Here is a 27,723-nt window from a genome sequence, read left to right on the forward strand (position 1 = left end):
CACTCTCTACCTGTCCTCCCTGTGTAGTGCGGGGTCTGTCACTCTCTACCTGTCCTCCATGTGTAGTGTGGGGTCTGTCACTCTCTATCTTTCCTCTATGTGTAGTGTGGGGTCTGTCACTCTCTACCTGTCCTCCATGTGTAGTGCGGGGTCTGTCACTCTCTACCTGTCCTCCATGTGTAGTGTGAGGTCTGTCACTCTGTACCTGTCCTCCATGTGTAGTGGGGCGTCTGTCACTCTCTACCTGTTCTCCATGTGTAGTGTTGGGTCTGTCACTCTCTACCTGTCCTCCATGTGTAGTGTGGGGTATGTCACTCTCTACCTGTCCTCCATGTGTAGTGTGGGGTCTGTCACTTTCTACCTGTCCTCCATGTGTAGTGCGGGGTCTGTCACTCTCTACCTGTCCTCCATGTGTAGTGTGGGGTATGTCACTCTCTACCTGTCCTCCATGTGTAGTGCGGGATTTGTCACTCTCTACCTGTGCTCCATGTGTAGTGTGGGGTCTGTCACTCTCTACCTGTCCTCCATGTGTAGTGTGGGGTCTGTCACTCTCTACCTGTCCTCCATGTGTAGTGGGGGGTCTGTCACTCTCTACCTGTTCTCCATGTGTAGTGTTGGGTCTGTCACTCTCTACCTGTCCTCCATGTGTAGTGTGAGGTCTGTCACTCTCTCCCTGTCCTCCATGTGTAGTGGGGGGTCTGTCACTCTCTACCTGTCCTCCATGTGTAGTGCGGGGTTTGTCACTCTCTACCTGTCCTCCATGTGTAGTGTGGGGTCTGTCACTCTCTACCTGTCCTCCATGTGTAGTGTGGGGTCTGTCACTCTCTACCTGCCCTCTATGTATAGTGGGGTCCTGCGCCTCCCTCATGTATAAAAGTGAGGAAGACTGAAAATAATGATTCCCTGAGTCTACCTGTCTGAATTAATATATCTGAGAATTGAAGTAAGCAACTCAACACCCCAAGTTATTGGTGCACCCCTTCGGCTTTTCTTATTTTTCAGGCATCATATTCTCCAAGGACATAAATTAGGAGAACATGAAATGTATTTTGCATATTTAGTAGAACTTTTGATCATCAGCAGAAATTTACTTTAAGTCACCGAAAGTTCAGTGAATAAGAAATAAGACCCAGAAGACGTGGGACAGATTTATTAAAACTGTCTAAAACTAAAACGGTCCTTGTTTCCCATAGCCCCCAACCACGGAGCAGGTTTCATTTTTATCATTTCCCTTGAAAAATAAAAGTTGCACTCTGGTTGCTATGGGCAACACAGATTTTTTTTCATCTGATGCTCTAAATAAAGTAAGTGAACCATACTACTGGACTCAGTCATCAATGGGCTTCCTTGATTTTGTATCTTCAAGTTGATGCATTAAAAGTTCACTGTCCAAAAAATACGCTTAAAGCTCCTCAGTTCCAGTGCAAAATTTGTGTAGATCCTCCAGGACTGCAGCTATCCTCTTATATTGCATAAACTGCCCCCAAAACCCATATTAATACAAGAACACCACTCCGTTTTAGCCTGGAACAGCCCTAAAATTGCCAAGGTTGTATCTGAAAAATTGGGATAGTCCCGGCAACTTCAGGACTGTTGCTTACAATGGTGTAGATATCACCTCAGGACATCAAGCAGTAAAATAAAGGGGCCACACAATATTTTTGATCCTTTAGTGCGTTTTTCAGGTTAGATCTGTAATAAATGTGTACCTCTTATACAAATAAATTAGGGTCTGCCCAAAAAAATTGCATTTACTTAATTTTTTGGGGCTTGAAACACATTGATGGCCTAGTAATGTGTTCCTGGTGAGTTTCTACTCCTAGCTCTTCTATACTTATCAAAACGCAGCAGTACATTCATATTGGCGCCTGTGCTTGGTACTGCCATTCTGCCCCATTCAAGATATAGATACTGCCCATTTAAAAAGAATCTGTCATCCGGTCAAAAGTGGGCAGTTTTTGCTCTTATTTTATTCCTGCTGCTCTCCTGCGTAGTGATGGGCGAACCCGAACAGTAAAGTTCAGGGTCCATACCGGACACCTAGTGTCCGTGCAGAGACCCTGAACAAGGACTTCTCACGGAAGTCCATGTTACTGTTCGGGTTCGGCAGCCCGAACAAAGCTTGTTGAAAGTCTGCAGCGCAGCCGATCAACAAGCTTTTCCGGTATGGGCACTTCCGGCTCCATGACAGCCATCCCTTCTATTTTTGATAACGAGAGTAGGTAAAACAGACAGCTGCGGGCTGCAGCCTACAGCTGCCCGATTTATTGTGGCTGGTTATAAAAAATAGAGGGGCCTCCATGCTGTTTTTTTTAATTATTTAAATAAATAATAAAAAAATGGAGTGGGGTCCCCCCTATTTTTGATAACCAGCCAAGGTAAAGCAGACAGTTGGAGGCTGGTATTCTCAGACTGGGAAGGTCCATGCCTAAAAACACCTGCCCGCAGCCTCTGCATGCTGTAATCCCCAGTTGCTTACAAGACAATTCTGAAAAGTTGGCAAGTATGGGTAAAGACCATAGAGAAATATAATGTCATAGACTATACAAACATCTTACTGAGGAGTGATGTAGCTGCAAAGGCTTAAAGCAACTCTCCACTTTTTGGCCAACATATTTAGAACATCCATCATTAAATTCTACAGAATATGTTGATTATCTTTGCAAATCCCTTCCTTTACTTTTCTTACGCCGCTTCTTAGCTAAATGATTTTTATTCTGCCTTCAGACAACTTTCTGCTGGTTTTCAGTTACAGGAGAGCAGTGCACATGACTTTCTGCACAGCACAGACAACCACATACACATTCCAAGACAAAACTTGCAGAATTCTTACTTTCATTTTGGTGTCAAAGTGCAAAGAAAATGACAAACGGCACAAAATCAGTGCAAAATAATGAAATGAAAGTATTTACAAAAAATCTCATCTCTTTATGTAGAATTTAATTGCAAAAGGTTATTAAGAAGTGGAGATTTCATCCAAGAGACAGCACCTAGGCCCCAGTGATAAGAATAGAAGTATATTCCAAGATATTTTTCATCAGGTGTATGGCAGGTAGAAGTGGTACCCGGATTGAGGTGCCTGATGGTCTTCAAAAGCCTCTGCCACGTAAGAAGACCCCGGTATTATAAATAGCACATGGCAGGAAGGAGCTGTATGCATTGGGTTGGATTTTGTATCCCAAAATGTGTTTAACCCTAGCAGTAAGTGATCCTCCCCACTGTCTAAGGTTGCTTTGTCCTATGGTAAAGGTCAAAGAGGGCCATTACGGCCACAAATATCATATCATTGCAATAATTCCCTTTGGTAGTGTTCATAGCGTAGATACTATGGAGCATGTAGACATTGGGGAACGTGTACTAATCCTGTCTACAAGTGCAAAAAATGACCCACGATAGCCCATGCTGGATAAAATCTTTAGCATAGTTTTAGAAACTCTACACCACCCCTTGGGGTTCTTACTTTGTGCCACTTATTGCACCTAATTTGTGCTGCAAATTGGTGCATTTTGTAAGATTTAAAGTCACATCCCCCTTTTTGTTAAGCTGCACACCTTTCACATGCACCACAATGTGTTTTAAAAGCATAATAACTGAAGGAGACAATTTACTGTCAAAGTTGAGGTGCACTTAACCCAGTGTATAGAATGGCGGCCAATTTCCTGATGAAGAAGTTTGTAACTTCGAAACGCGTTGACTAATAAACCACATTTCTGGATACCGCTTTTATCTTCCATCCATGATCTACTAGCGGTGCAGAATTAACCATTTCAGTCCTGCTAGATCTTTGCTAATGAGTAGAGATGATCGAATCTCCAGAAATTTGCTTGAATTGGTCAACAGATTCGATTCGGTCTTATTAAAATCGGTGTGAACGAAAATGCCCCGAATACCATGAAAAGAAGTTCATCATGCTTTAAATTCTCTCTAGACCCCAAAGTATAATAAACAATGGACTGGGAAGGGGTTGAAAATATAAAAATATACAGTACATAATACTAATTTGTACTTGGCCCTTACCTGACTCTTTACGTCACTTTTGCCATCGCTGAAGCTTCCTCATTCCTCCGGGCAAATCTCCAATTCTTTTGTCCCTAGACCCAAGTGCCGGGAGAGCCAAAGACGTACGCAAGGGACCGATGAAGCTGTTGCGGCAGTGTAGATAGCAATGAGTTAGACGAGGGCCTAGAACGTGTGTTTTTTTTTATTGTAGTATTCTGCATAATTGTGTCCAACTAGTCGGTCATTTCCAGAAATCGTGCAAATCCATTACCGAAAATTTCCAATTCATCGGAATCGTAAATTTTCGGGAAATCTGTAATGAATTTGATTAGTTACGGATCGATTTGCTCATCTCCACTAACGAGGCTTTTGTTATTGAGAACTCAAAGATAAAGAAAATATCTTCCAAATATAAAATTTAATAAAACTTCAGATTAATTAACAAACGCTTCATATATTATAACCAAGTGACTGGTCTCCGGCTCGTCTCGGCACCCCCGGTAGGATCCGTTACACCGTTCCTACAAATAATGTCAGCGCCTGCTGCGCGGGAGGATACAACTCCTGCCGTTAACAAAGAGAATAATTGTTTAATATAAATTGGCCCCTACAGTTCGGAAGCGTCTCCTAGCCTAACAGAATGTACATCTATTCACTTGCGGTATCTCTTCAACCTAAAGTGTCCAATAATTACGGGATATTAGAGTATTAAACGATCAGCGAAGCCCGATCATCCCCAGAAATCCCTGCTGCTTTATTACGAGTGCCTAGTAAGTCACATAATAAAGGCAATTAAATAATAAGTCTCTTCCTCAGTGAGGAGTCCGGGCCATTCCTTCAGAATAGGATAACATCCCGGCTCGCTGCCTCCATGGGTCTTTCTTTTTCTACTTGTTGGCTGTTTCTCATATGTTGGTAATAGTAAATAATTGCAATTGTGCCGAGATTGAGGAATAGGCTGAGTAGCAGGAGCCAGAATGAATATCCATATTTGTTGTGGGTAGATCCAAAAACATCACTGGTCCCATCCAGGGCGAGTGCAATTTCCTTTGGTAGGTTGTTGGCTTCTACATTTATTGCAAACAAGATCATGGCGAGGAGGATGGGGATCCCTGGAAGAATAAATCAGTCCGTTAATTGCAAGAATTAATCAACAACTGTCAGATATGTCCTTCCTTGTTTAATCCAAAGGAAATAGGTAAAAGATATTTGTATAGGAGTGGAGGCTAAATTTTCTTAAAAGGGTTGTCCAGGACATTAACATTGATGGTCTTTCCTTAGGATAGGTCATCAATGTCTGATCGGTGGGGGTGCGACACCCAACACCCCAATGATCAACTCTCTCTGGTGTCAGCGGCGGCCAGAACAGCTCAGTTGCATAGCTGCACAGTTCTTTCAATGGAATAGTGGCCATGGCCAGTACTGCACATCCATCCACTATTGATTTGAATACCTGATGGATGTGCAGTTCCGGCCGTGGCCACTATACAGTGCTGTGCAGCTGCGTAACTGAGCAGTTTCGGCCACCGCTGACACCGAGAACAGCTGATCAGCGGGGGTGCCAAATGTCGCACCCACACCGATCAGACATTGATGACCTATCATAAGGATAGACCATCAATGTTAAAGCCCCGTCTATCCCTTTAAAAGCGTAACTAAACTTTTTTTTTTTTTTCTGCATTTAAAGTTATAAAACTTTGCAAATCACTTCATTACCAGATTTGCCTCTGCTTTTACCAGTCTATTTGCCTACCTTCAGCTGCACTGATATCAGAAAGTTCTCATCTGGCATACAGATGATGTCAGTGATGGGTCAGCCCCGTCTCCTCCTCTGAGTGTTGTGTCTATCAGAACAATCTCCTGCAGCAGCTTGTCCCCAGAGTTAGGGACACAAGTGCTGAGCTGACCCATCACTGCCATCATCTGTGCTCCTAATAAGTACACTCTGATATCAGTGCAGCTGAAGGTGGCAAATAGACTGGGGAAAAGCAGGAGTTCGGAAGCCACTTTCATTAAACTTATTTTTACACTAATGCCTATGCAAGACTGTGATAAGCCAACTATTCACAAGTCAGGGCAAAGTGCTGCTCAGGAAGGAAAAGGTGAGCACTGTGACAGCGTCACTGGTGATATATATGAGGGGAGATATGTTTCACTGCGGCTACTAGCTTCAGTGAGCTAAACCCACAAATTTTCTCCAGCATGTTAAGTGTTGGGGGTTAAACCACCATTTTCAAAGAGAGTGTTTTTTTTGTGATTGACATTGAGAAGGGCGAGAGGTCGTTCACCATATCTCTACCTCAAGGTGTGGCTGGGCAAGTTAAATGCTCAGTCACTGTTTTTTTTCTCTGGTGTGGTCTGGAGAAGGAAGTCTCCAGACTGTGTGTGTGTGGAAGCAAGAGAGCTCCATCGAAGGACTTTTATTTGGTGAAACTTCATTGTGCTACCCGAAGCAGGTGAAACCCCGCTCACCTATGGACTGTACTATGCTTTATCTTTTTGTTTTTCATTATCCCCGAGAGGACGTGTTTTATTTTGTAGAACCCTGCTGAGGTTTATGCCGTATATTAATAAACCTGCCGAAAGTTAACCCAAGACGTGTTTCCTGTGTCTGCCTCTGGGAGAGCCGAGCAAGTCGCTGTACCACAACACATACTGCACATAGTTTTTCAGAAGCAAGACACCAACCTGGCAGTGAGAGCACTTCCTGAAGGTTCTCCAAACACCAATTGCATTTCTTGATCATTTTAATTAAAGTACATGGGTATGTGCCAAGGACGTCTTTATCAGGTGAATTCTACTTGGAATCAGCCTGAAAAAGTGCTAAAAAGAAGCTACAAAGAATAAAAATAATGCACAGTAGTGTCACAGCAGCATTGCTGTGCACATGTTCTGTCTTTTGCTACTTTTTTCACCGCTTCAGGCTTTGAAATCCGTGGAAGGGGCTAAAAAAAGTGATGTGTCCATATTTTGGGCAGCTTCCGCTTGGAAACATCTCACTTCAAAATGATCAAAAAAGGTTGCTACAAAAAAGACGTAGAAAAGACACTTCAAGAAAAAGATGGCCGGAGTTTTCCAGAAGTGTCTTCGCTTTGAAAAACTTAGTGGCTGTAGCATCGGCGTCTCTGCCTCTTGCCGGGCAGAAACGTTGTTCCCCTCACCACCGCGGTCCCGGTCCGACGTCCTCCAGCTCCCATGCTGCTGTTGCGCGCACCGCGCGCAGCTTCTCGGGCACTGTGCTTAGGGCACGCGCTCCCTCCCTCTTAAAGGGGCCATGCGCGCCGTCCTAAAGAGTCCCTGGCCAATGGCCGGTGGACCACTCCTATTTAAAACACCTCCTCCAAAATGGAGGTGCCTGTGCAAGGTTGTTGTTTGTGTGCTAACACTCTCCTCAGCCCCCAGGTTCCAGTGCCTACCAGTCTGTCAGCCGTGCCCGCCTGCCTGTCTTTCAGTCGTGCCCGCCAGCCTGCCTTTCAGCAGTGCCCACCAGCCCGTTTATCAGCCGTGCCCGCCAGCCTGTCTACCGGCCGTGCCCGCCGGCTTGCCTATCCGGATCACCTGTAAGGTTACCTGCTGTGCTCGCCTGCTTGTCTACCCGGATCACCTGTCTGGCTACCTGCCGTGCCCGCCTGCTTGCTTACCTGGATCACCTGTCAGGCTAGGCTACCTGCCGTGCTCATCCGCTGTACCTGTCAGCCTCAGCCACCTGATCCGGGGGAGTCACCTGCTCTCACACAAGGTCGGTCCCAGAGTGGCACCTGGTCCACCTGCCCCGTCCCTCCTTGGTTCACGGAGTCGACTAAGCCGCCGTGTGGCCAGGGTCGGTCTGAGTTGGCACTTAGTTACGCCCCTCTTGTCCCCCCTTGCATCCCAGCACAGAGGTTCCACCACCCGAATCCGTATCAGCGGCATCTAAAAGAAGATGTCGTGTTCACTTGACAAGTTTTTTAATTTTTGAAAAGAGAAACAAAAAATTGGATCTGACAATAACCAACATCAATTCTCTACATTTAGCTAAGGATTTCTGCTAGGGCTCGTGCACACGACTGTAAATATTATACTATATAATATAATATTATATATTATATTATATAAATAAATACGACTGTTATATTATGGGGCTGTGCAGATGTCCGATTTTTTAAATATATCGCAGAGTGAGTGCATGATTTGCCTTCAAGAATCGTATCGTACTCGCCCATTCAAGTCTATGGGTCCGTGAAAAAAAATCAGACCGCCCTCCAATGACTGACTGTATGGAGAAAGTGGAGAAACTTTTTTTTTCCTCTCTCTACCTCCGAGAAAATTGGATCCCACTCTGATCACAACCATGATCACACTCCGATCAGCATAATTGGACTGTGTTTCTCAGATGGAGAGAAAGCAGCGGTGTGACCCGAGCCTTAGCGTTCACCTCGCCTCAGATCAGTGCCACCAGGATGAAGTTATGGGATGGCTGGAACTGTGCTGTAATACATCATGCGTTGCAAATCAGGAGCATCGTTAATAAAGATAACATGGGTTGAGCTGACATTAAGCGCTATAAGAGCATTCTGCAATGACCTTTAGAAAATCAAGACCTTTAGCTGAATGTCTTGGAGGATTTTCCATTTTTTTTATGGACAAATATCGTCCAAGGAAAGCAAAATCCCCTTTAAGAAAACTTGTATGCGGTCAGCCGAGCACGCTCATCTACTACTGAGTTGGTAGGGATCTTTAAATAGACCCTATACCAATATCTTTATACCAAGCCAATAGGTCATTTTTTTTTTCCAAGTCATGCATCACGTCTCATAGAAAACATAAAATATCATCTATGTGATACGTTGTATATCTCCAACGCCTTTTGTTATTTTTACATTTTCTGATATTTTGTGCGATATTGAAAATATTTTTGCAATCTGGAAACCATCAGTAAACTACTGTTGATGGATCTGGTGTTCATATTACGGCGTTCTGCTACTTTGAATGCTTTGGGTTGTCCATCTGTAAATAGTCTACATGTCTCTACATGGTCCAGAAACATAAAATATATCATCTATGTAACATGTTTTTTTAACAGCCTTCATTATTTTCTAGTTTGCTTGTGTTCTGCGCAATGCAAAGAATATTATTTTTGCTACCTGGAAACCATCAGTAAGCTAATGTTAATGGAGCTGATATTTTTGTTATGTCATTATACTAGTTATCTACATGGGCTTTGGGGTATAAAGGGTTTTTCAACCAATAGAAGTGAATCAATAGTGCGAGGAGAAGCTATCACTTTCTGATCAGTGGGGTCTGGATGCCTGGACCCCCAATAATCATGAAAATAAAGGCTCCTTCACAATTTTTCTCTGTACAGCACAGCTCCATTCACTGGATCCAGTGATTAGACCATCACCACCAATAATAATGATGCAGCACATCCTACAGATATGCCATAGAATTATAAAATATGAATATTCCCATAGCAAAAACATTACTGTTGCACTGAAAATATTTTTGCCACCCGGAAACAATCAACAAACTACTGTTGATGGATCTGTTATTTTTACTATCTCATTAATTGCTTTGGATTTTCAATCTATAAATGGCTTAGATATGGCAGAACATAAAATATATCATCTTTATAACATACTGTATATTCTAAAGCCTTCATTACCTTTTAGTTTGCTTGCAATCTGTGCAATGCTAAAAAAATATTCTTTTTTGCTACCTGGAAACCATCAGTAAGCTACTGTTAATGGATCTGTCATTTTAATTTTGGTATTCTAATAGTTGTTTGTTTGGACTTTAGGATAAAAAAGGTTTTTCAACTATTTAGAATTAATGGTATATTGTTAGAATAGATAATCACTTCCTGGTTAATGGGGGGTCTACTGCTTGGTACCCCCCACCTATCCTCAGAATAAAGGCTCCTTTACATTTTTTCTCTGCACATCAAAGCTGCTGTCCACCACAGCTCTATTCCCTTGACCCAGTGGCCGGTCCCCCCATTAATCATAATGGTATGGCATATCATAGAGTGAAACCTTTATATATGGTATATTTAGATGTTCAGATGTTAATGAACCGAGTTATACAAGTCATATTATGTAAAAGGAAATAAATCTGTAATAAAATATTTCAGTAATAGCTATTCAGCTTGCTGACAGTTTCCAAGTGATGGAGATATATTATGAATGTGCCAGGTGTAACAATTACTGATGAGAGTAAAAAATATCCATCACAAATTAAACTTATATTTGTTAAGATGTAAATTAGTTACAATCCCACCTACTTACCATTGATTCCAGTCCACACATAAACCCCAAGAGGTCCCAGGAACGTCAGGTAAGGATTGCTGACGCTGTTCAGACATGTAGTCACCGAGCCCAGGAATGATGAAATAAGGCCGATAACCAGTAATATTATGACTAAGATGTGGATGATTTTAATGCTGTTTGTTTCCTTCAATATCTGAAAAACTAAAGTTTAAGTTCAGTTAGTAAATCTGGCAAAAAATAATTATCATCATGCAAGAAAACATTTCAAAGAGTCGTTACTTAAAGGAGATCACCATCAATGTTAACATGGACCTGTCATGGTGCCTTATCTGCATGTAGCGTGGTATCGAGCAGGACGAGTAGATTTATATATATATATATATATATATATATATATATATATATATATACACTGCTCAAAAAAATAAAGGGAACACTCAAATAACACATCCTAGATCTGAATGAACGAAATATTCTCATTGAATACTTCGTTCTGTACAACGTTGAATGTGCTGACAACAAAATCACACAAAAATCATTAATGGAAATCAAATTTATTAACCAATGGAGGCCTGGATTTGGAGTCACCCCCAAAATGAAAGTGGAAAAACACACTACAGGCTGATCCAACTTTGATGTAATGTCCTTAAAACAAGTCAAAATGAGTCTCAGTATTGTGTGTGGCCTCCACGTGCCTGTATGACCTCCCTACAATGCCTGGACATGCTCCTGATGAGGTTGCAGATGGTCTCCTGTGGGATCTCCTCCCAGACCTGGACTAAAGCATCCGCCAACTCCTGGACAGTCTGTGGTGCAATGTGACGTTGGTGGATGGAGCGAGACATGATGTTCCAGATGTGCTCAATCGGATTCAGGTCTGGGGAACGGGCGGGCCAGTCCATAGCTTCAATGCCTTCATCTTGCAGGAACTGCTGACACACTCCAGCCACATGAGGTCTGGCATTGTCCTGCAATATGAGGAACCCAGGGCCAACCGCACCAGCATATGGTCTCATAAGGGGTCTGAGGATCTCATCTAGGTACCTAATGGCAGTCAGGCTACCTCTGGCGAGCACATGGAGGGTTGTGCGGCCCTACAAAGAAATGCCACCCCACACCATTACTGACCCACTGCCAAACCGGTCATGCTGAAGGATGTTGCAGACAGTAGATCGCTCTCCACAGCGTCTCCAGACTCTGTCACGTCTGTCACATATGCTCAGTGTGAACCTGCTTTCATCTGTGAAGAGCACAGGGCGCCAGTTGCGACTATGCCAATCCTGGTGTTCTGTGGCTAATGCCAAGCATCCTGCACGGTGTTGGGCTGTGAGCACAACCCCCATCTGTGGACGTCGGGCCCTCATACCACCCTCATGGTGTCGGTTTCTAACCGTTTGTGCAGACACATGCACATTTGTGGCCTGCTGGAGGTCATTTTGCAGGGCTCTGGCAGTGCTCCTTCTGTTCCTCCTTGCACAAAGGCGGAGGTAGCGGTCCTGCTTCTGGTTGTTGCCCTCCTACGGCCCCCTCCACGTCTCCTGGTGAACTGGCCTGTCTCCTGGTAGCGCCTGCAGCCTCTGGACACTACGCTGACAGACACAGCAAACCTTCTTGCCACAGCTCGCACTGATGTGCCATCCTGGATGAGCTGCACTACCTGAGCAACTTCTGTGGGTTGTAGAGTCCGTCTCATGCTACCACGAGTGTGAAAGCACAGCCAACATTCAAAAGTGACCAAAACATCAGCCAGAAAGCATTGGTACTGAGATGTGGTCTGTGGTCCCCACCTGCAGAACCACTCCTTTATTGAGTGTGTCTTGATAATTGCCAATTTGCCAATAATTTCCATCTATTGTCTATTCCATTTGCACAACAGCATGTGAAATTGATTGTCAATCAGTGTTGCTTTCTAAGTGGACAGTTTGATTTCACAGAAGTTTGATTCACTTGGAGTTATATTCTGTTGTTTAAGTGTTCCCTTTATTTTTTTGAGCAGTATATATATATATATATATATATATATATATATATATATATATATATACAGTACAGACCAAAAGTTTGGACACACCTTCTCATTTAAAGATTTTTCTGTATTTTCATGACTATGAAAATTGTACATTCACACTGAAGGCATCAAAACTATGAATTAACACATGTGGAAATATATACTTAACAAAAAAGTGTGAAACAACTGAAAAAATGACTTATATTCTAGGTTCTTCAAAGTAGCCACCTTTTGCTTTGATGACTGCTTTGCACACTCTTGGCATTCTCTTGATGAGCTTCAAGAGGTAGATGTAGGGGGCGATATCATAGATTTTGCATGGAGGCTTAGTAGCTCCAAGTTATGCCTCTGACAGAAGCATAATCCTGGGGGGTGTCAAGGTCCCACCCTAAACCCTAAGTAATATGGAATAGCAGCCACCATATTTGTTTGAGAGGTTAGATGAGGATGCCGGCCCATGTGGTGTAGTAACCAATTAAATGGGTTATCCAGGACTATAGAATTTTTTTTACTGTGGGTGACGCGCCCCCTGGGCCGTGGGGTACCCGGTGCCGTGCCGGTAGATGCTGGGGGTTGTAGTCACGGTGGCGGTGACCCGGTCCGTGACCCAGGGCGGTCAATCCAAGGGGAAAGATATGTATAGGTTTTTATAATGTCCGACTACGCCACCTGTGGAGTGCGGCTAAAGGGGGCCGCTGCTGCGGAACAGTCTTCTGAAGCTGGTGGTTGTGCAGCAATGATGGTATAACTCCCCACAGGAAGAGTTAGCTTCAGGGCAGTGTGTGGATGATGGCGGTTGTGCAGGTTGTGCTGGGCGCAGTAGTGCAGTGAGGGATGGCGCAGCAAGAAACACAGAGACAAGATAGTGCAGTCCCAGGGTATTTACTCACAGTTATTGCAGTCCAGATTACAGAGCTCAATGTAATTGGCCACGTCGTTCTGTGCTTACTCAGTGAGGGGCTCAGTCCACCCTCAGGTATTTCCAGAGCACTTAACAGGACCACTTTGTATGTGCCTTCCTCAGCCGTCTTCCTGCGCTGGCTCTCAACCTCCTGCCCTGCTCCTCACAGTCAGTGTCCCAAGCCAGTGGCCTCGGGTCTTGGCGGGCGACCTGCAGTCCCCTGGGCCCTATGTGGCCACCTTTTCGGCGATTGTTAACTGTGGTAGTGGGCAACTGCACCCTGAAAGTAAAGCCACCTCCGGTTGCTAGTTGGACTTAAAGTATCCGTACTAGTTAAGGGGCCGGTCCCCTCTGCGGTTTGATCCTTCCACTGTCTTGCAGATTCGGGCGTACGGGTGGCCTCCAGCACTGCCCGTACCCCTAGGATCCCCTCATTCCTCCTGGAGCCTTTCCTGCTCCCCTTCTCTTCCCAGACTTGGGCCTCACTGTCCAGGCCCGCCTCTGGAGCAGAGCTCATACAGAGCCTCTGCTCCTGTCACTTCTCCTCCTCTGACTGGCTGCACTGAACTAAGATGGTTTCCTATTTATACCTCCTTCTGAAGTGTTCCCTTGATCTACGTCTTCCACCCACACCCACTACATGGTTCCCCCTCTCTAGGTGGTTCCCCCCACTAGGTGGTTCCTCCCACTCCCGTCAGGGACCAGGGACTGTGCTCTCCCGTAGGAGCAATCTCGCCCTGTCCCCCGGAAATGTGGTGTAGTGAATGCAGGTGTTAGGGTCCTGAGCTGTACTCCATCCTTACCTGAGAGTGAGGTACCACACCTCTGGATGAGATGCAATACCTCTGTGGTGACTGAACCCTCAGGGGTGCCACATGTGCCTAAGAACTAACAGGCAAGTAGTTGTTAAGTTCCTGGCTGTTGTGCCCAGTGCCAAGCTCTGCCTGAACAGAGCACTCACAGACCGCTCCTACCGGAACAGAGGACTCACAGACTGCTCCTACCGGAACAGAGCACTCACAGACTGCTCCTGCCGGAACAGAGCACTCACAGACCGCTCCTACTGGAACAGAGGACTCACAGACTGCTCCTGCCGGAACAGAGCACTCACAGACCACTCCTGCCGGAACAAAGAACTCACAGACCGCTCCTGCCGGAACAGAGCACTCACAGACCACTCCTGCCGGAATAGAGCACTCACAGACCGCTCCTGCCGGAACAGAGAACTCACAGACCGCTCCTGCCGGAACAGAGCACTCACAGACCGCTCCTGCCGGAACAGAGCACTCACAGACCGCTCCTGCCGGAACAGAGAACTCACAGACCGCTCCTGACGGAACAGAGCACTCACAGACCGCTCCTGATGGAACAGAGCACTCACAGACCGCTCCTGCCGGAACAGAGCACTCACAGACCGCTCCTGATGGAACAGAGCACTCACAGACCACTCCTAATGGAACAGAGCACTCACAGACCGCTCTTGCTGGAACAGAGCACTCACAGACCGCTCCTGCCGGAACAGAGCACTCACAGACCGCTCCTGCCGGAACAGAGCACTCACAGACCACTCCTGCCGGAACAGAGCACTCACAGACCGCTCCTGCCAGCGATTCAGCGGCTTCCACTTACGTCACGTCGACAGAGCAGAGGCTTCTCTACCGCTCTGTTGATGGGGCATTTCTGCCAAAGCAATGCTGATTGACAGCTGGCACCACTCTGCCTAACTATGGACAGCTATCTGTCAATCAGCATGGTGCCAGCAGTCATGCCCCATCAGTAGAGCAGCCCGGAAGAAGAGGAGCTGCTCTGTTGACCAGGAGAGGCTGAATTGCCAGCAGGAGAGGTCAGTGACCATTCTGAGCCATCACCGAGTAGAACAGGTAAGTAGTTGCCTCTGTTAGTATGACGCCCAGCTGCGTTTGGTATCACAGATCCTAGAAGGGTGTATTGAAGGATTCCTCCACAAGAGGCCCCCATAACCATTTACACATCTCCACCTTCCACCTCAGACCACCAGAGGGAGCCCGTCAGGGATAGATATATAAGGGAAGGTGGAGCCAGGCAGCAGTTAGTCTATTCTGGTTTAGCAGTGAGTCCAGTACAGTCTGTGAAGAGTTACCTCAGAGGACAAAAGCCTGTTCCAGTTCCTGCAAATGCTATCCTGCAGTGGAGCTTATCCAGATCAAGACTCAGTGTAGCTCAGAGAGGTGTGCTGGCGCCATAAGATCGGTGAAGCACGGCAAGCTGCCGTTAGTGTGAGTAGCCTAGTGAGGGCCCGAGTAGGCCGAAGGCGAGTAGAAAGTTAGTCCATAGGGGGCAGAGGAGCTTAACTAGCTGACCCCGAAGAAGCAGTTACCGGACACCGGGTCCAAAGCTTACCGGGATCTCTATGACCCAGTAAGGCAAACCGGAATCCCTGGAGAACTACAAGTCCCAGGATCGCTAATGTGCTGATACGTACCAGAGCCAGGAGACACGTAGGCCCCGTAGGTCGGGAGCATGTAATCCAAGAAAAGGCCCTACCACAAGGTCAGCCAGCGCAGGACAGAGACAAAGTTAGGCCTAGCTCCAGGCAGGTCAGAAACTTACTACTCAGAAGCAAGAAACAGGAGGCCCAAAACCCGCTCATTGGGGAGGATCCAGACATACACCCTTCACAGTGCTCCGGGAAGTGCCTGAATTTCCATCAGTAAAAGGTACTGAAGTGACTATCGTGTCTGTCCCTGTTCTTGCTCTGACCCGGCTGGGTCTCGTCTGTCTTGCATTCCCCGTCCATACACTGGCCTGAGGCCTAGCTCCACCTGTGGGGAGCTATACCATCAAGCTGCCTTATCACCGGCCTCAGTGGACTGCGCAGCGCTGGTGAATATCACCAGAAACCACAGGTGGCGTCACAAACTCTTTTATAAACTTAACATAAATCACTAACCCTTTTTAAAGGAGCAACCCCAGGGTACGGGCCCGGGAGCCAACCACCACGATATCCCTAAAGGCCAGGCTAAAAGCCCCGGTACCGAGTCATCCCCATTCCCCTGGGCTAGTCATCTCCAACTTGACGTCACGAACAGGATTGCGTGCCCGCTGCAACGACAGTGTGTTATTCCCGTTGCCACCGGGTACTGTGCGCCTTTATTCTGAACTGTGTACGTAAAGTTGTGGTGAAGGTTGCCGCCATTGTTGGGCCGTTGAGCGAGAAGAAGGGCGTAACCGCGGGAAAATAAGGGGCGTACCTGCGAAAGAGCGCGAAGCCTCGGACACGCCCCACGCCTCGACGTCAAAGCGAGAAGCGCCAGGTCCTGTAAGGAGTGTTGCTGAACGCGCTGACGTAGGACGCAAGGTCCTGAAGATAACTGTCACCTGCGGAGCTGCGGCCTACCGGAAGAAAAACCAGAAGGTAGGCCACGGTTAACTAGGGGGGCGCCAAGATGTCCGACGAGCAAGAGCAGAACGCCGACATGCCGGCCAACGTCCCTGATATTCAACCCGCGCCCGATGATGAGCAGGCCGAAGCCGCCGCTCCACCGGCAGCGCCTGTAACACCTGTCATTCCTATGACTTTACCGTACATTCCTGGAGCAAAGTGGCTCCCCCAGTACAACGGCAAACCAGATACCCTGTCTGGATTTAAACGGAAGATATGTGGTATCTTGGACATGTACTCCATGAACATGCAAACAAAGAGCTGCCGTTGTATTAGGACAACTGACTGGTGCTGCGGAACGGGAAGTGGAAACATGGTCGGCCGCAGACCAGGAGTCAGTGTCCGCAATATTCCAAAAACTACAGACTGTCTTTGAGGACCTTACTGAGGCGGACCTCCGGATGAGGTTCTACAGCTGCTCCCAACAACTGGAGGACAATGTTCGGGACTACGCCTGGCGTCTTCAAGGGGCCCTGCGGGCTCTGAACCAGGTTAGTCCAACCAGCGTTGAGAATGAGAACAAAATGCTGAAGGAACAGTTTGTCCGGGGACTGAGGTCTCCAGAGGAGAGCAGGACTGTGCGTTGGTGGTCCCTGGATCATCCAGATGCCACCTTTCACAATCTCAAGGACATGGCTATAAAAGGACTGCAGCCCCTGAAAACAAATGCCATCCAACGTTACCAGGGTGGGGCTACCCCAGAGCCTGCAACACCCACCTTTTCCCCAGTGACTGCTGAAGCTAAGGTTCCAGCAACGTCCCCTAAAGAGCTGGACCGTCTGCGCTCTGAAGTGCGTCAGTTGAGCAAAACTCTGACCACCGTGCTGAGTGCTCTGCAGCTGCGGACGGAGCCTGAGGAAGGAGGGAAGATCCTGTTAGCCGATAGCCCTGAGGATGTCCCCTGGATGCGGAGGAGGAGGAGGCCAACACCGCCCTCGCCGAGAACCAGTGACCAGTGCCGTCCACAGAAGGACCCTGCCTGCTACCGCTGCCGCAAGACCGGACACATCGCCAAGAATTGTCCTTTAAACGAGAAAACCCTGGGTCCGAGGGCCGACGCCCAGGAGTAAACTCACCTGGCCCATCAGACTGGTACAACAGGTTCGTCGGAGGAAGACCTTTCCTGTCGGATCCCGACCCATGCCCTGCTGGACACAGGATCTCAGGTAGCCATCATGCCTCAAGTCCTCTACAAGAGGTTCTGGTCCATGGACGACCTATGTCCGCCAGCTCCAAATTTGTCTGTATATGCTTCAAATGGACTCCCCCTTAACCTACTCGGGGTTAAGAACGTGACTGTAAAGGTGGGGAGAGTGGAGCTGAAGGACCAAGAACTAATTGTAGTAGAGACTAATCCTGATGACGCTAACCCGTATATGGTACTTGGCACTAACATTGTTGGTATCTGTTTGGGAGAGGTTGTATTCTTGCTCCAACAGATCGCCGACACTGCCAGACCGAGACAGAGAAGGGCACAGCAGAGGGAGATCCGCGTTCTGATGTATCAACAGCAAGTAAAATTAACAGACGGTGAAATCGGTAAAGTGCGGGTAACAGACCCCATACCCATTGTCATTCCCCAAATGAGTGAAATGCTCATCTGGTGTAGAGCTGCCATAGGTCTTAGAGGACAGAGCTACCAGGTGGTAGTAGAACCCCTTTGCTCCAAGCATAGACCCACGCTCTTAACCGCCAGGGGAGTGGTAGACGTACGTAATGGGAGGGTGCCTGTCCGTCTTCTCAACTTAGGGGAAGATGAGGTCAAACTGCCACGTTATGCCACTGTTGCCAAATTACATGCTGTAAATAACAACTGTATCCATGAGGTGGAGTCCTTAGCCTCACCAGACGAAGTGGAGGATAATGATCCTGCAACCCAGGTGGAGGATTGGTGTCAACAGCTTCATGTTGGGACCGCCACCACTCCTGCCCATCAAAAACAGGGTGTACACCGGGTGGTTCAAGAATACTCGCAGATGTTCAGTAAACATCCACTAGACTTCGGGAGGGTTAAGGGGGTTCAGCATCATATCCCCACAGGCAACCATTCCCCAATCAAAGAACGTTATAGGCCTATACCCCCAGCTCACTACTAGAAGGCAAAAGAAATGCTGCATAATATGAGAAAGGCGGGAGTAATAAGGGATAGTTGTAGTCCCTGGGCAGCTCCCCTAGTGCTAGTTAGGAAAAAGGATGGGAGCATGAGAATGTGAATAGATTACCGTCAAGTAAATCGCATTACACATAAAGATGCATACCCTTTACCACGCATAGAGGAGTCCCTAGCTGCCTTAAAGTCTGCAAATTACTTTTCCACCCTTGACCTCACTAGTGGGTACTGGCAAGTAGCTGTGGCTGAGGAGGATCGGGAGAAGACGGCCTTCACCACCCCGATGGGACTCTGCGAATTCAACAGTATGCCGTTTGGACTCTGCAATGCCCCCGGAACGTTCCAGAGATTGATGGAGTGCTGCCTGGGACACCGCAACTTCGAGACTGTGTTACTTTACCTGGACGATGTAATAGTGTACTCCAGAACGTACGAGGACCACCTGAAACACCTGGCAGAGGTATTTGAGTCACTGTCCCGGTACGGGATGAAATTGAAGCCCTCAAAATGCCACCTGCTCAAGAGAAAGGTACAGTACCTGGGGCACATTGTCAGTCCGGAAGGGGTAGCACCAGACCAGGAGAAAGTCACAGCCATCCAGAAGTGGCCGGAGCGGAAGAACCTCAAGGAGGTGCGTCAGTTCTTGGGACTAGTAGGATACTACCGGAGGTTCGTAAAGGACTACACCAAGAAAGCAGCTCCTCTGCAAGACCTCCTGGTAGGGCAGTCCCCCAAAGGCAGAAATCCCCCATTCCACTGGGGTAAGGAGCAAGCAGAGTCGTTTCAGGAGATGAAGGAGATCCTGACAGGTGATGAGATCCTAGCCTACCCTGACTACAGCCAACCATTCCTGCTGTATACAGATGCCAGCAATGAAGGTTTGGGAGCTGTCTTAAGTCAGAAGCAGAATGGCCAAGAGAAAGTGATCGCATATGCAAGTAGGAAGCTCCGCCCGACTGAGAGGAACCCAGAGAACTATAGCAGCTTTAAGTTGGAGTTCCTGGCCTTGGTCTGGGCCATCACTGAAAGGTTCAAGCACTATCTGGCCTCCAGCAAGTTCACTGCCTTTACTGATAACAACGCCTTGACCCATCTTGAAACAGCTAAGTTGGGGGCACTGGAACAACGATGGATGGCTCGGCTGTCAAACTACCAATTTACAATCAAATACCGGGCGGGCCGCAAGAACGCCAACGCCGATGCCCTGTCTAGGATGCCTCACCAGTCAGACACGGAACAGGAAGTGGATGACTTGGAAGAGATTGAGCTACCTGCCTTTCATCGGAGTGCGATGATTCACGAGCAACGAGCTTCCAGGAAGCAGCGTGGAAAGACGTTAAACCCCCTGCCTCACCACAGCTGGAAAGAGACCCAGGACAGCGACCCGGTTGTCAGCCGCATCAAACAGCTGATAACCCAAGAAGGTGCCTCCCTGGAGAAGGATGCGTCTCTGCAAGCAAAGCAGCTGTGGAACGAGAGAAGCCGGCTGTTTATTTACCGTGAGAAGCTGTGCCGGAGGTACGTCAATCCAAAAACCCATGAGATGGTATGGCAGATAGTGGTCCCGAAGACAGACATCCAGATGGTATTAGAAGCTTACCATGATCAGGCGGGGCACTTTGGCTGGAAAAAGCTAGAGACCCTGCTGAAATATCGATTCTACTGGGTTGGAATGCGCAGCTCCATTGAGAGGTGGTGCCGGGACTGTGGACCCTGCAGCCTAAGAAGGAAAGACTTCAGCAGCCAGAAGGCACCCCTGCAACCTATCAAGACGACTTGGCCCCTGGAGATCGTAGCCCTGGACCATGTCAAGCTGTCCCCCAGCAGGTCAGGGTACTCTTATGCTCTGACCATGGTGGATCACTACTCACGTTTCCTGGTGGTCGCCCCCGTCAAAGACCTGACGGCAGAGACAGCAGCAAAGACGTTCCCAGCGTATTTCTGCAGACCCCATGGTTACCCTGAGCAGGTGCTGATGGACCAAGGCCCGGCCTTTGAGGCTGAGTTGTCCAAGGAGTTCTGCCATCTGTGCGGGTGTAAAAAGATAAGAACTACACCATACCACCCACAATCTAACGGTCTCTGCGTAAAGATAAACAACATCATCATCGACCTGCTGAAGACCATACCACTTGAGGAGAGAAACCAGTGGCCAGACCTACTACCTGACTTAGTGGATCTGTACAATCATATACCAGTGAGTTCCACTAATTGCACTCCAGCATATCTCATGCGAGCAAGACCAGGAAAGCTGCCCATGGATCTGGAGCTTGGTGTAGTTGAACCTGAAGCTGATATGACCACTGAGGACTGGGACACCACCAGACAAGAGCAGTACAGGAGGGTACAAGCTTGTGTCAAGGACAGTCTTACTCGGGTGAGAGAAAAGCAGGAAGTTCAATACAATAAAAACGCACCCGCAGAACCTTTTACACCTGGTGAAAAGGAAAAGACGTAACCACAAACTTGATGATCAGTGGGAAAAAGACCCCTACACTGTGTTACCGTCAAGGTTTGACAACAAAAAGACATGCATAATCAGTCGCGATGGAGGAAGAACCACCTAAAGTTGTGTCCAGACTTACTGAAACCCCAAGAAAGAGTGCCTCTCACAATCCAGGAAGAAACTAAAGAAGCAGTGATCCACACTGACCTAGGAGACTTCCCAGCGGATTGGCCTCAAATAGGAGGTGCGGTAATTATTCCAGTACTAAAATTCTATGAACAGCCAGAAAACCCTCCACAGCAAGTTGAACCTGTAAGTGCTGCAGAAGAGCCAGCTCAAGAAGTATCCCCGGATGAAGGATCCCCGGCAGGAGCAGAGCAAGAGGGCCCAGCCAATGGTAGACTTGCCAGTCCAAGAGAGAGGTTAAGGCAGTTTTACAACATGGTTACACGTAGAACTGGTAGAGTAACTGAGAATACAGACACTGACACCCCATCAACCATTGTATTATGCAGATCAGTACGCAGCACAAGAGGTAAACCTCCTGTTAGGTACACTCAGTAAATAGTTAGATTTCTGAGAGTGTAGATAGTTACCCCTGGGGTATTAAATTGAATTGTATTAAATTGAAATGTACTGAATCACTTGTGTATTTTCATGCATATGTCTCTATCAATTTGTGCTTTTTCCTATTAATTTCTTTATTACCTACATAATGAACTTCGTGGCTGAGGACTGTGTGCAGCCCAAAAAACTCTAATTGTATATAATTGCGCTCCCTGGAGTACCCTTTAGGTGACCTCAGAAAAAAAAAAAAAAACCTGTCTGGAGTGGCTCTTTTGGAGGTCCAACACGGGATCTTCATGCCCTGCAGCCACCCCAGGGCCTACGTAGAGGGTTTAGGACAGGTCCTTCAAAACCACCAAAGTACTCTGCCCTGTGAGATGGACATCCTGCATGGGAACCTCACCACAAGAGACTTGAACTCTGAGGACACTTTGTATCTGTTTATGTTTTATTATGTAACGTTTAAGATTCGTGCCTCCCATAAACGGAAGATCGTTCTTGTATTGCTTATGTTTCCTATTGTTATATAAAATGTACTTCAGCCCGGGAGTGCTGAGTTTAACTAGGGGGGAATGTGACGCCCAGCTGCGTTTGGTATCACAGATCCTAGAAGGGTGTATTGAAGGATTCCTCCACAATAGGCCCCCATAACCATTCACACATCTCCACCTTCCACCTCAGACCACCAGAGGGAGCCCGTCAGGGATAGATATATAAGGGAAGGTGGAGCCAGGCAGCAGTTAGTCTATTCTGGTTTAGCAGTGAGTCCAGCACAGTCTGAGAAGAGTTACCTCAGAGGACAAAAGCCTGTTCCAGCTCCTGCAAATGCTGTCCTGCAGTGGAGCTTATCCAGATCAAGACTCAGTGTAGCTCAGAGAGGTGAGCTTTAGGTGTGCCGGCGCCATAAGATCGGTGAAGCACGGCAAGCTGCCGTTAGTGTGAGTAGCCTAGTGAGGGCTCGAGTAGGCCGAAGGCGAGTAGAAAGTTAGTCCATAGGGGGCAGAGGAGCTTAACTAGCTGACCCCGAAGAAGCAGTTACCGGACACCGGGTCCAAAGCTTACCAGGATCTCTATGACCCAGTAAGGCAAACCGGAATCCCTGGAGAACTACAAGTCCCAGGATCGCTAATGTGCTGATACGTACCAGAGCCAGGAGACACGTAGGCCCCGTAGGTCGGGAGCGTGTAATCCAAGAAAAGGCCCTACCACAAGGTCAGCCAGCGCAGGACAGAGACAAAGTTAGGCCTAGCTCCAGGCAGGTCAGAAACTTACTACGCAGAAGCAAGAAACAGGAGGCTCAAAACCCGCTCATTGGGAAGGATCCAGACATACACCCTTCACCCTACAGTGCTCCGGGAAGTGCCTGAATTTCCATCAGTAAAAGGTACTGAAGTGACTATCGTGTCTGTCCCTGTTCTTGCTCTGACCCGGCTGGTTCTCGTCTGTCCTGCATTCCCCGTACATACACTGGCCTGAGGCCTAGCTCCACCTGTGGGGAGCTATACCATCAAGCTGCCTTATCACCGGCCTCAGTGGACTGCGCAGCGCTGGTGAATATAACCAGAAACCACAGGTGGCGTCACGAACTCTTTTATAAACTTAACATAAATCACCAACCCTTTTTAAAGGAGCGACCCCAGGGTAAGGCCCCGGGAGCCGACCACCGCGACATCCCTAAAGGCCAGGCTAAAGGCCCGGGTACCGAGTCATCCCCATTCCCCTGGGCTAGTCATTAGCAACTACCTGCCTGTTAGTTTATAGGTCCATAGTTAAAAAAATAATAAAATAGTCCTGGACAACCCTCTAAGAAGGATTTTACTAGGAAGGTCATGGGCCAACTACAAGATGCACATGAAGGTTACTAACCATCTGTACAAATAGTGGACTTTTGGCCAATGTCTATGATGAAGAAGATGAAGAATTAACAGTCTATGCCTTGTTTTTTGGTTGGCATATACGGTATATACATATATATATATATATATACTGTATATAACAAAAAAACAAAACATATACAGTACAGACCAAAAGTTTGGACACACCTTCTCATTTAAAGATTTTTCTGTATTTTCATGACTATGAAAATTGTACATTCACACTGAAGGCATCAAAACTATGAATTAACACATGTGGAATTATATACTTAACAAAAAAGTGTGAAACAACTGAAAATATGTCTTATATTCTAGGTTCTTCAAAGTAGCCACCTTTTGCTTTGATGACTGCTTTGCACATTCTTGGCATTCCCTTGATGAGCTTCAAGAGGTAGTCACCGGAAATTGTCTACCAACAATCTCGAAGGAGTTCCCAGAGATGCTTAGCACTTGTTGACCCTTTTGCCTTCACTCTGCGGTCCAGCTCACCCCAAACCATCTCGATTGGGTTCAGGTCTAGTGACTGTGGAGGCCAGGTCATCTGGCGTAGCACCCCATCACTCTCCTTCTTGGTCAAATAGCCCTTACACAGCCTGGAGGTGTGTTTGAAGTCATGTCCTGTTCAAAAATAAATGATGGTCCAACTAAACGCAAACCGGATGGAATAGCATGCCGCTGCAAGATGCTGTGGTAGCCATGCTGGTTCAGTATGCCTTCAATTTTGAATAAATCCCCAACAGTGTCACCAGCAAAGCTTCCCCACACCATCACACCTCCTCCTCCATGCTTCACGGTGGGAACCAGGCATGTAGAGTCCATCCGTTCACCTTTTCTGAGTCGCACAAAGACACGGTGGTTGGAACCAAAGATCTCAAATTTGGACTCATCAGACCAAAGCACAGATTTCCACTGGTCTAATGTCCATTCCTTGTGTTCTTCGGCCCTAACAAGTCTCTTCTGCTTGTTGCCTGTCCTTAGCAGTAGTTTCCTAGCAGCAATTTTACCATGAAGGCCTGCTGCACAAAGTCTCCTCTTAACAGTTGAAGAAGAGATGTGTCTGCTGCTAGAACTCTGTGTGGCATTGACCTGGTCTCTAATCTGAGCTGCTGTTAACCTGCGATTTCTGAGGCTGGTGACTCGGATAAACTTATCCTCAGAAGCAGAGGTGACTCTTGGTCTTCCTTTCCTGGGGCGATCCTCATGTGAGCCAGTTTCTTTGTAGCGCTTGATGGATTTTGCAACTGCACTTGGGGACACTTTCAAAGTTTTCCCAATTTTTCAGACTGACTGACCTTCATTTCCTTAAGTAATGATGGCCACTCGTTTTTCTTTACTTAGCTGCTTTTTTCTTGCTATAATACAAATTCTAACAGTCTATTCAGTAGGACTATCAGCTGTGTATCCACCAGACTTCAGCACAACACAACTGATGGTCCCAACCCCATTTATAAGACAAGAAATCCCACTTATTAAACCTGACAGGGCACACGTGTGTAGTGAAAACCATTTCCGGTGACTACCTCTTGAAGCTCATCAAGAGAATGCCAAGAGTGTGCAAAGCAGTCATCAAAGCAAAAGGTGGCTACTTTGAAGAACCTAGAATATAAGACATATTTTCATTTGTTTCACACTTTTTTGTTAAGTATATAATTCCACATTTGTTAATTCATAGTTTTGATGCCTTCAGAGTGAATGTACAATTTTCATAGTCATGAAAATACAGAAAAATCTTTAAATGAGAAGGTGTGTCCAAACTTTTGGTCTGTACTGTACATATATTTTTTTATTATTATTATCTTTTTCAATAATTTTTGCTTTTCAGTTGTCCACGATTTTTTGTCAAGTCTTCTCCTTTGTGATTTGTTGGAAATTTTGTAAGTGTGGCGCCCCTGAGGGTTCAGTCGCCACAGAGGTACTGCATCTCACCCAGAGGTGTGGTATCTCACTCTGAGGTAAGGAAGGAGTACAGCTCAGGACCCTAACACCTGCATTCACTACACCACATTTCCGGGGGACAGGGCGAGATTGCTCCTACGGAAGAGCAGAGTCCCTGATCCCTGGCTGGAGTGGGGGGACCCACCTAGAAAGGGGGAACCATGTAGTGGATGGGGTGGAGGACGTAGATCCTGGGAGCACTTTTGGAAGGAGGTATAAAATAGAGATACCATCTTAGTTCAGTTAAGCCAGTCAGTCGGTGAGTTCTGAGGAGGAAGGTGACAGGAGCAGAGGCTCTGCACAAGCTCGGCTCCGGAGGCGGGCCTAGCACTGAGGCCCAAGCCTGAGAGGAGAGGGAGCAGGACAGCTCCAGGAATGAGGAGTGAAGGGACCCTAGGGGTAAGGGCCGTGCAGCAAGCCACCCGTACGCCCGCTGCTACTAGGAGATAGAGGGGTCAGGCCAGATAAGGGGAACCGGTCCCTCAACTAGTGGAGAAAACTACGAAGGCTCAACTAGAAACCGGAGGCTGCAGCACCTTATGGACTGTAAGCCAGAAGTCCATGCCAGCTTCACTAAGAAGGTAGCCACATAGGACCCAGGGGACGGAACACACGTCGCCCGCCAAGGCCCGAGGGTACCGGATAGAAGTGTCGCTAGGTGTGAGGTGCAGGGAGAAGGCCAGAGAAAGGACACATAGAAAGGGGTCCTGTTAAGTGCTCCGGAAATACCTGAGGCTGGACTGAGCCCCTCACTGAGTACGCACAGCAAGACGGGGGAGATTGCTCTGGTACCTGTAATCTGGACTGCAACAACTGTGAGTAAAGATCTTGAGACTGCATCACTTGGACTCTGTGTTCTTTACTGACTCCCTGCACTACAACCACCATCATCCACCTACACTGCCCTGAAGCTACACTCTTCCTGTGGGGAGTTATACCACCCTCGCTGCCAAACCACCAGCTTCAGAGGACTGTTCCGCAGCGGCGGCCTTATTAGCCGCACTCCACAGGTGGCGTAGTCGAACATTTACACCCATATATATAAATACGCCTTGGATTGACCGCTCTGGGTCACGGACCGGGTCACCGCCACAGTGACTACAACCCCCAGCATCTACCGGCCCGGCTCCGGGTACCCCATGGCCCAGGGGGCGCGTCATAAGCCTTACATGAATAGACCTTGGGAGAAAGCAACAGCCGAGACGTCAACGGAAAGAGTCATCTCAGCTCCTATTGAGGTCAAAAGGGCTGCGAGGAGGGTTTGACATTACAATGTAATAGCGCAAGTCCCAGTGCTGTAGTCATATTGAATACACTGCAAACCATTGTCAAACTTGGGCATAAAACATTTGTGGTGTTGCAAGCTGAAAAGTCAGATAAAGTTGCAGAACTTTGGGAAAGGGTGTCTAGTCATATGAATTACTACCTGCTTTAAAAAAAGAAATTGTGTATTAAAAAAAAGACTTTTGTAATTTTTCATTGTTTCCATACAGGACCGGAATAAGATTAGTAAAGGCTCCTGTGTGAAAAAGTTGTTGGTGGCCACCGTCCCATTCCTACCCCTTGAAATTAGCCACCACCTCATCCCCTATCGTAGCTACATAGGTCATTAGTATATTATAGTCTATGGGACTTTTGGAGACAGCCAAGCCCGCGAATGCATAGATTTATTACAAAAAAGCAAATGCATGTGTGAGCTCCTCTACACTAGATGGGTCACCGAGTGCCCATCAGGAAAGGTAGAGAGGTCTTCTCCTAGGACTTCATAGTGGTGAGGGCCCCATGATACGTCCATGATGCCTTCCCTTAAGTGTTAAAGGATGTGTACTATTGAACCTGCAGAAAGTACTGATGCACTGGGGGTAACCGATGACTTGCATAAATTTCTACCATAAAAGTCAAGTGTTACCTTCATGTCGAGTCTTTGGGGTGTTGAGCCCCACTCCCTGAGTGATCGTCTTAGCATGACTGGTCTGGAACAATCCAAGGTTTACATCCGCAATTCCGGAATAATTTGTCCCGGTGAATTGGACCTCACTGGAGACCCATTCGGGAGTGGCCAGACAAGTGCAGATGATGGCAAAAGACCCGATACTTGACACGAAGCCAGCGGAGAACAGCAGGGTCTTCTGCTTAGACGGCATTCTTTACAGAGCGTTCCTCTGTACACCGTCCTCACGGACCACAGTCCACCCTTGTGAAACTTTGCTGCTT

The 27,723-nt window shown here is 47.3% G+C and overlaps 1 protein-coding gene across 1 annotated transcript; it reads right to left on the bottom strand.

The window, feature by feature from the left end:
• Positions 1-4,398: 4,398 nt before the first annotated feature.
• CLRN3 (clarin 3) lies at positions 4,399-27,723 on the bottom strand. The gene is made up of 3 exons (XM_073685063.1): positions 27,419-27,723; positions 10,266-10,448; positions 4,399-5,111 (listed from the first exon to the last, which is right to left on the bottom strand). The coding sequence occupies exons 1-3, from the start codon at positions 27,651-27,653 to the stop codon at positions 4,837-4,839; spliced, it is 693 nt and encodes a 230-aa protein (XP_073541164.1). The 5' UTR covers positions 27,654-27,723; the 3' UTR covers positions 4,399-4,836.

Source organism: Phyllobates terribilis, unplaced genomic scaffold (assembly GCF_046119375.1).
Source record: "Phyllobates terribilis strain yellow unplaced genomic scaffold, ASM4611937v1 Scaffold_5__5_contigs__length_657084704, whole genome shotgun sequence".
In the NCBI taxonomy this organism is placed as follows: Eukaryota; Metazoa; Chordata; class Amphibia; order Anura; family Dendrobatidae; genus Phyllobates; species Phyllobates terribilis.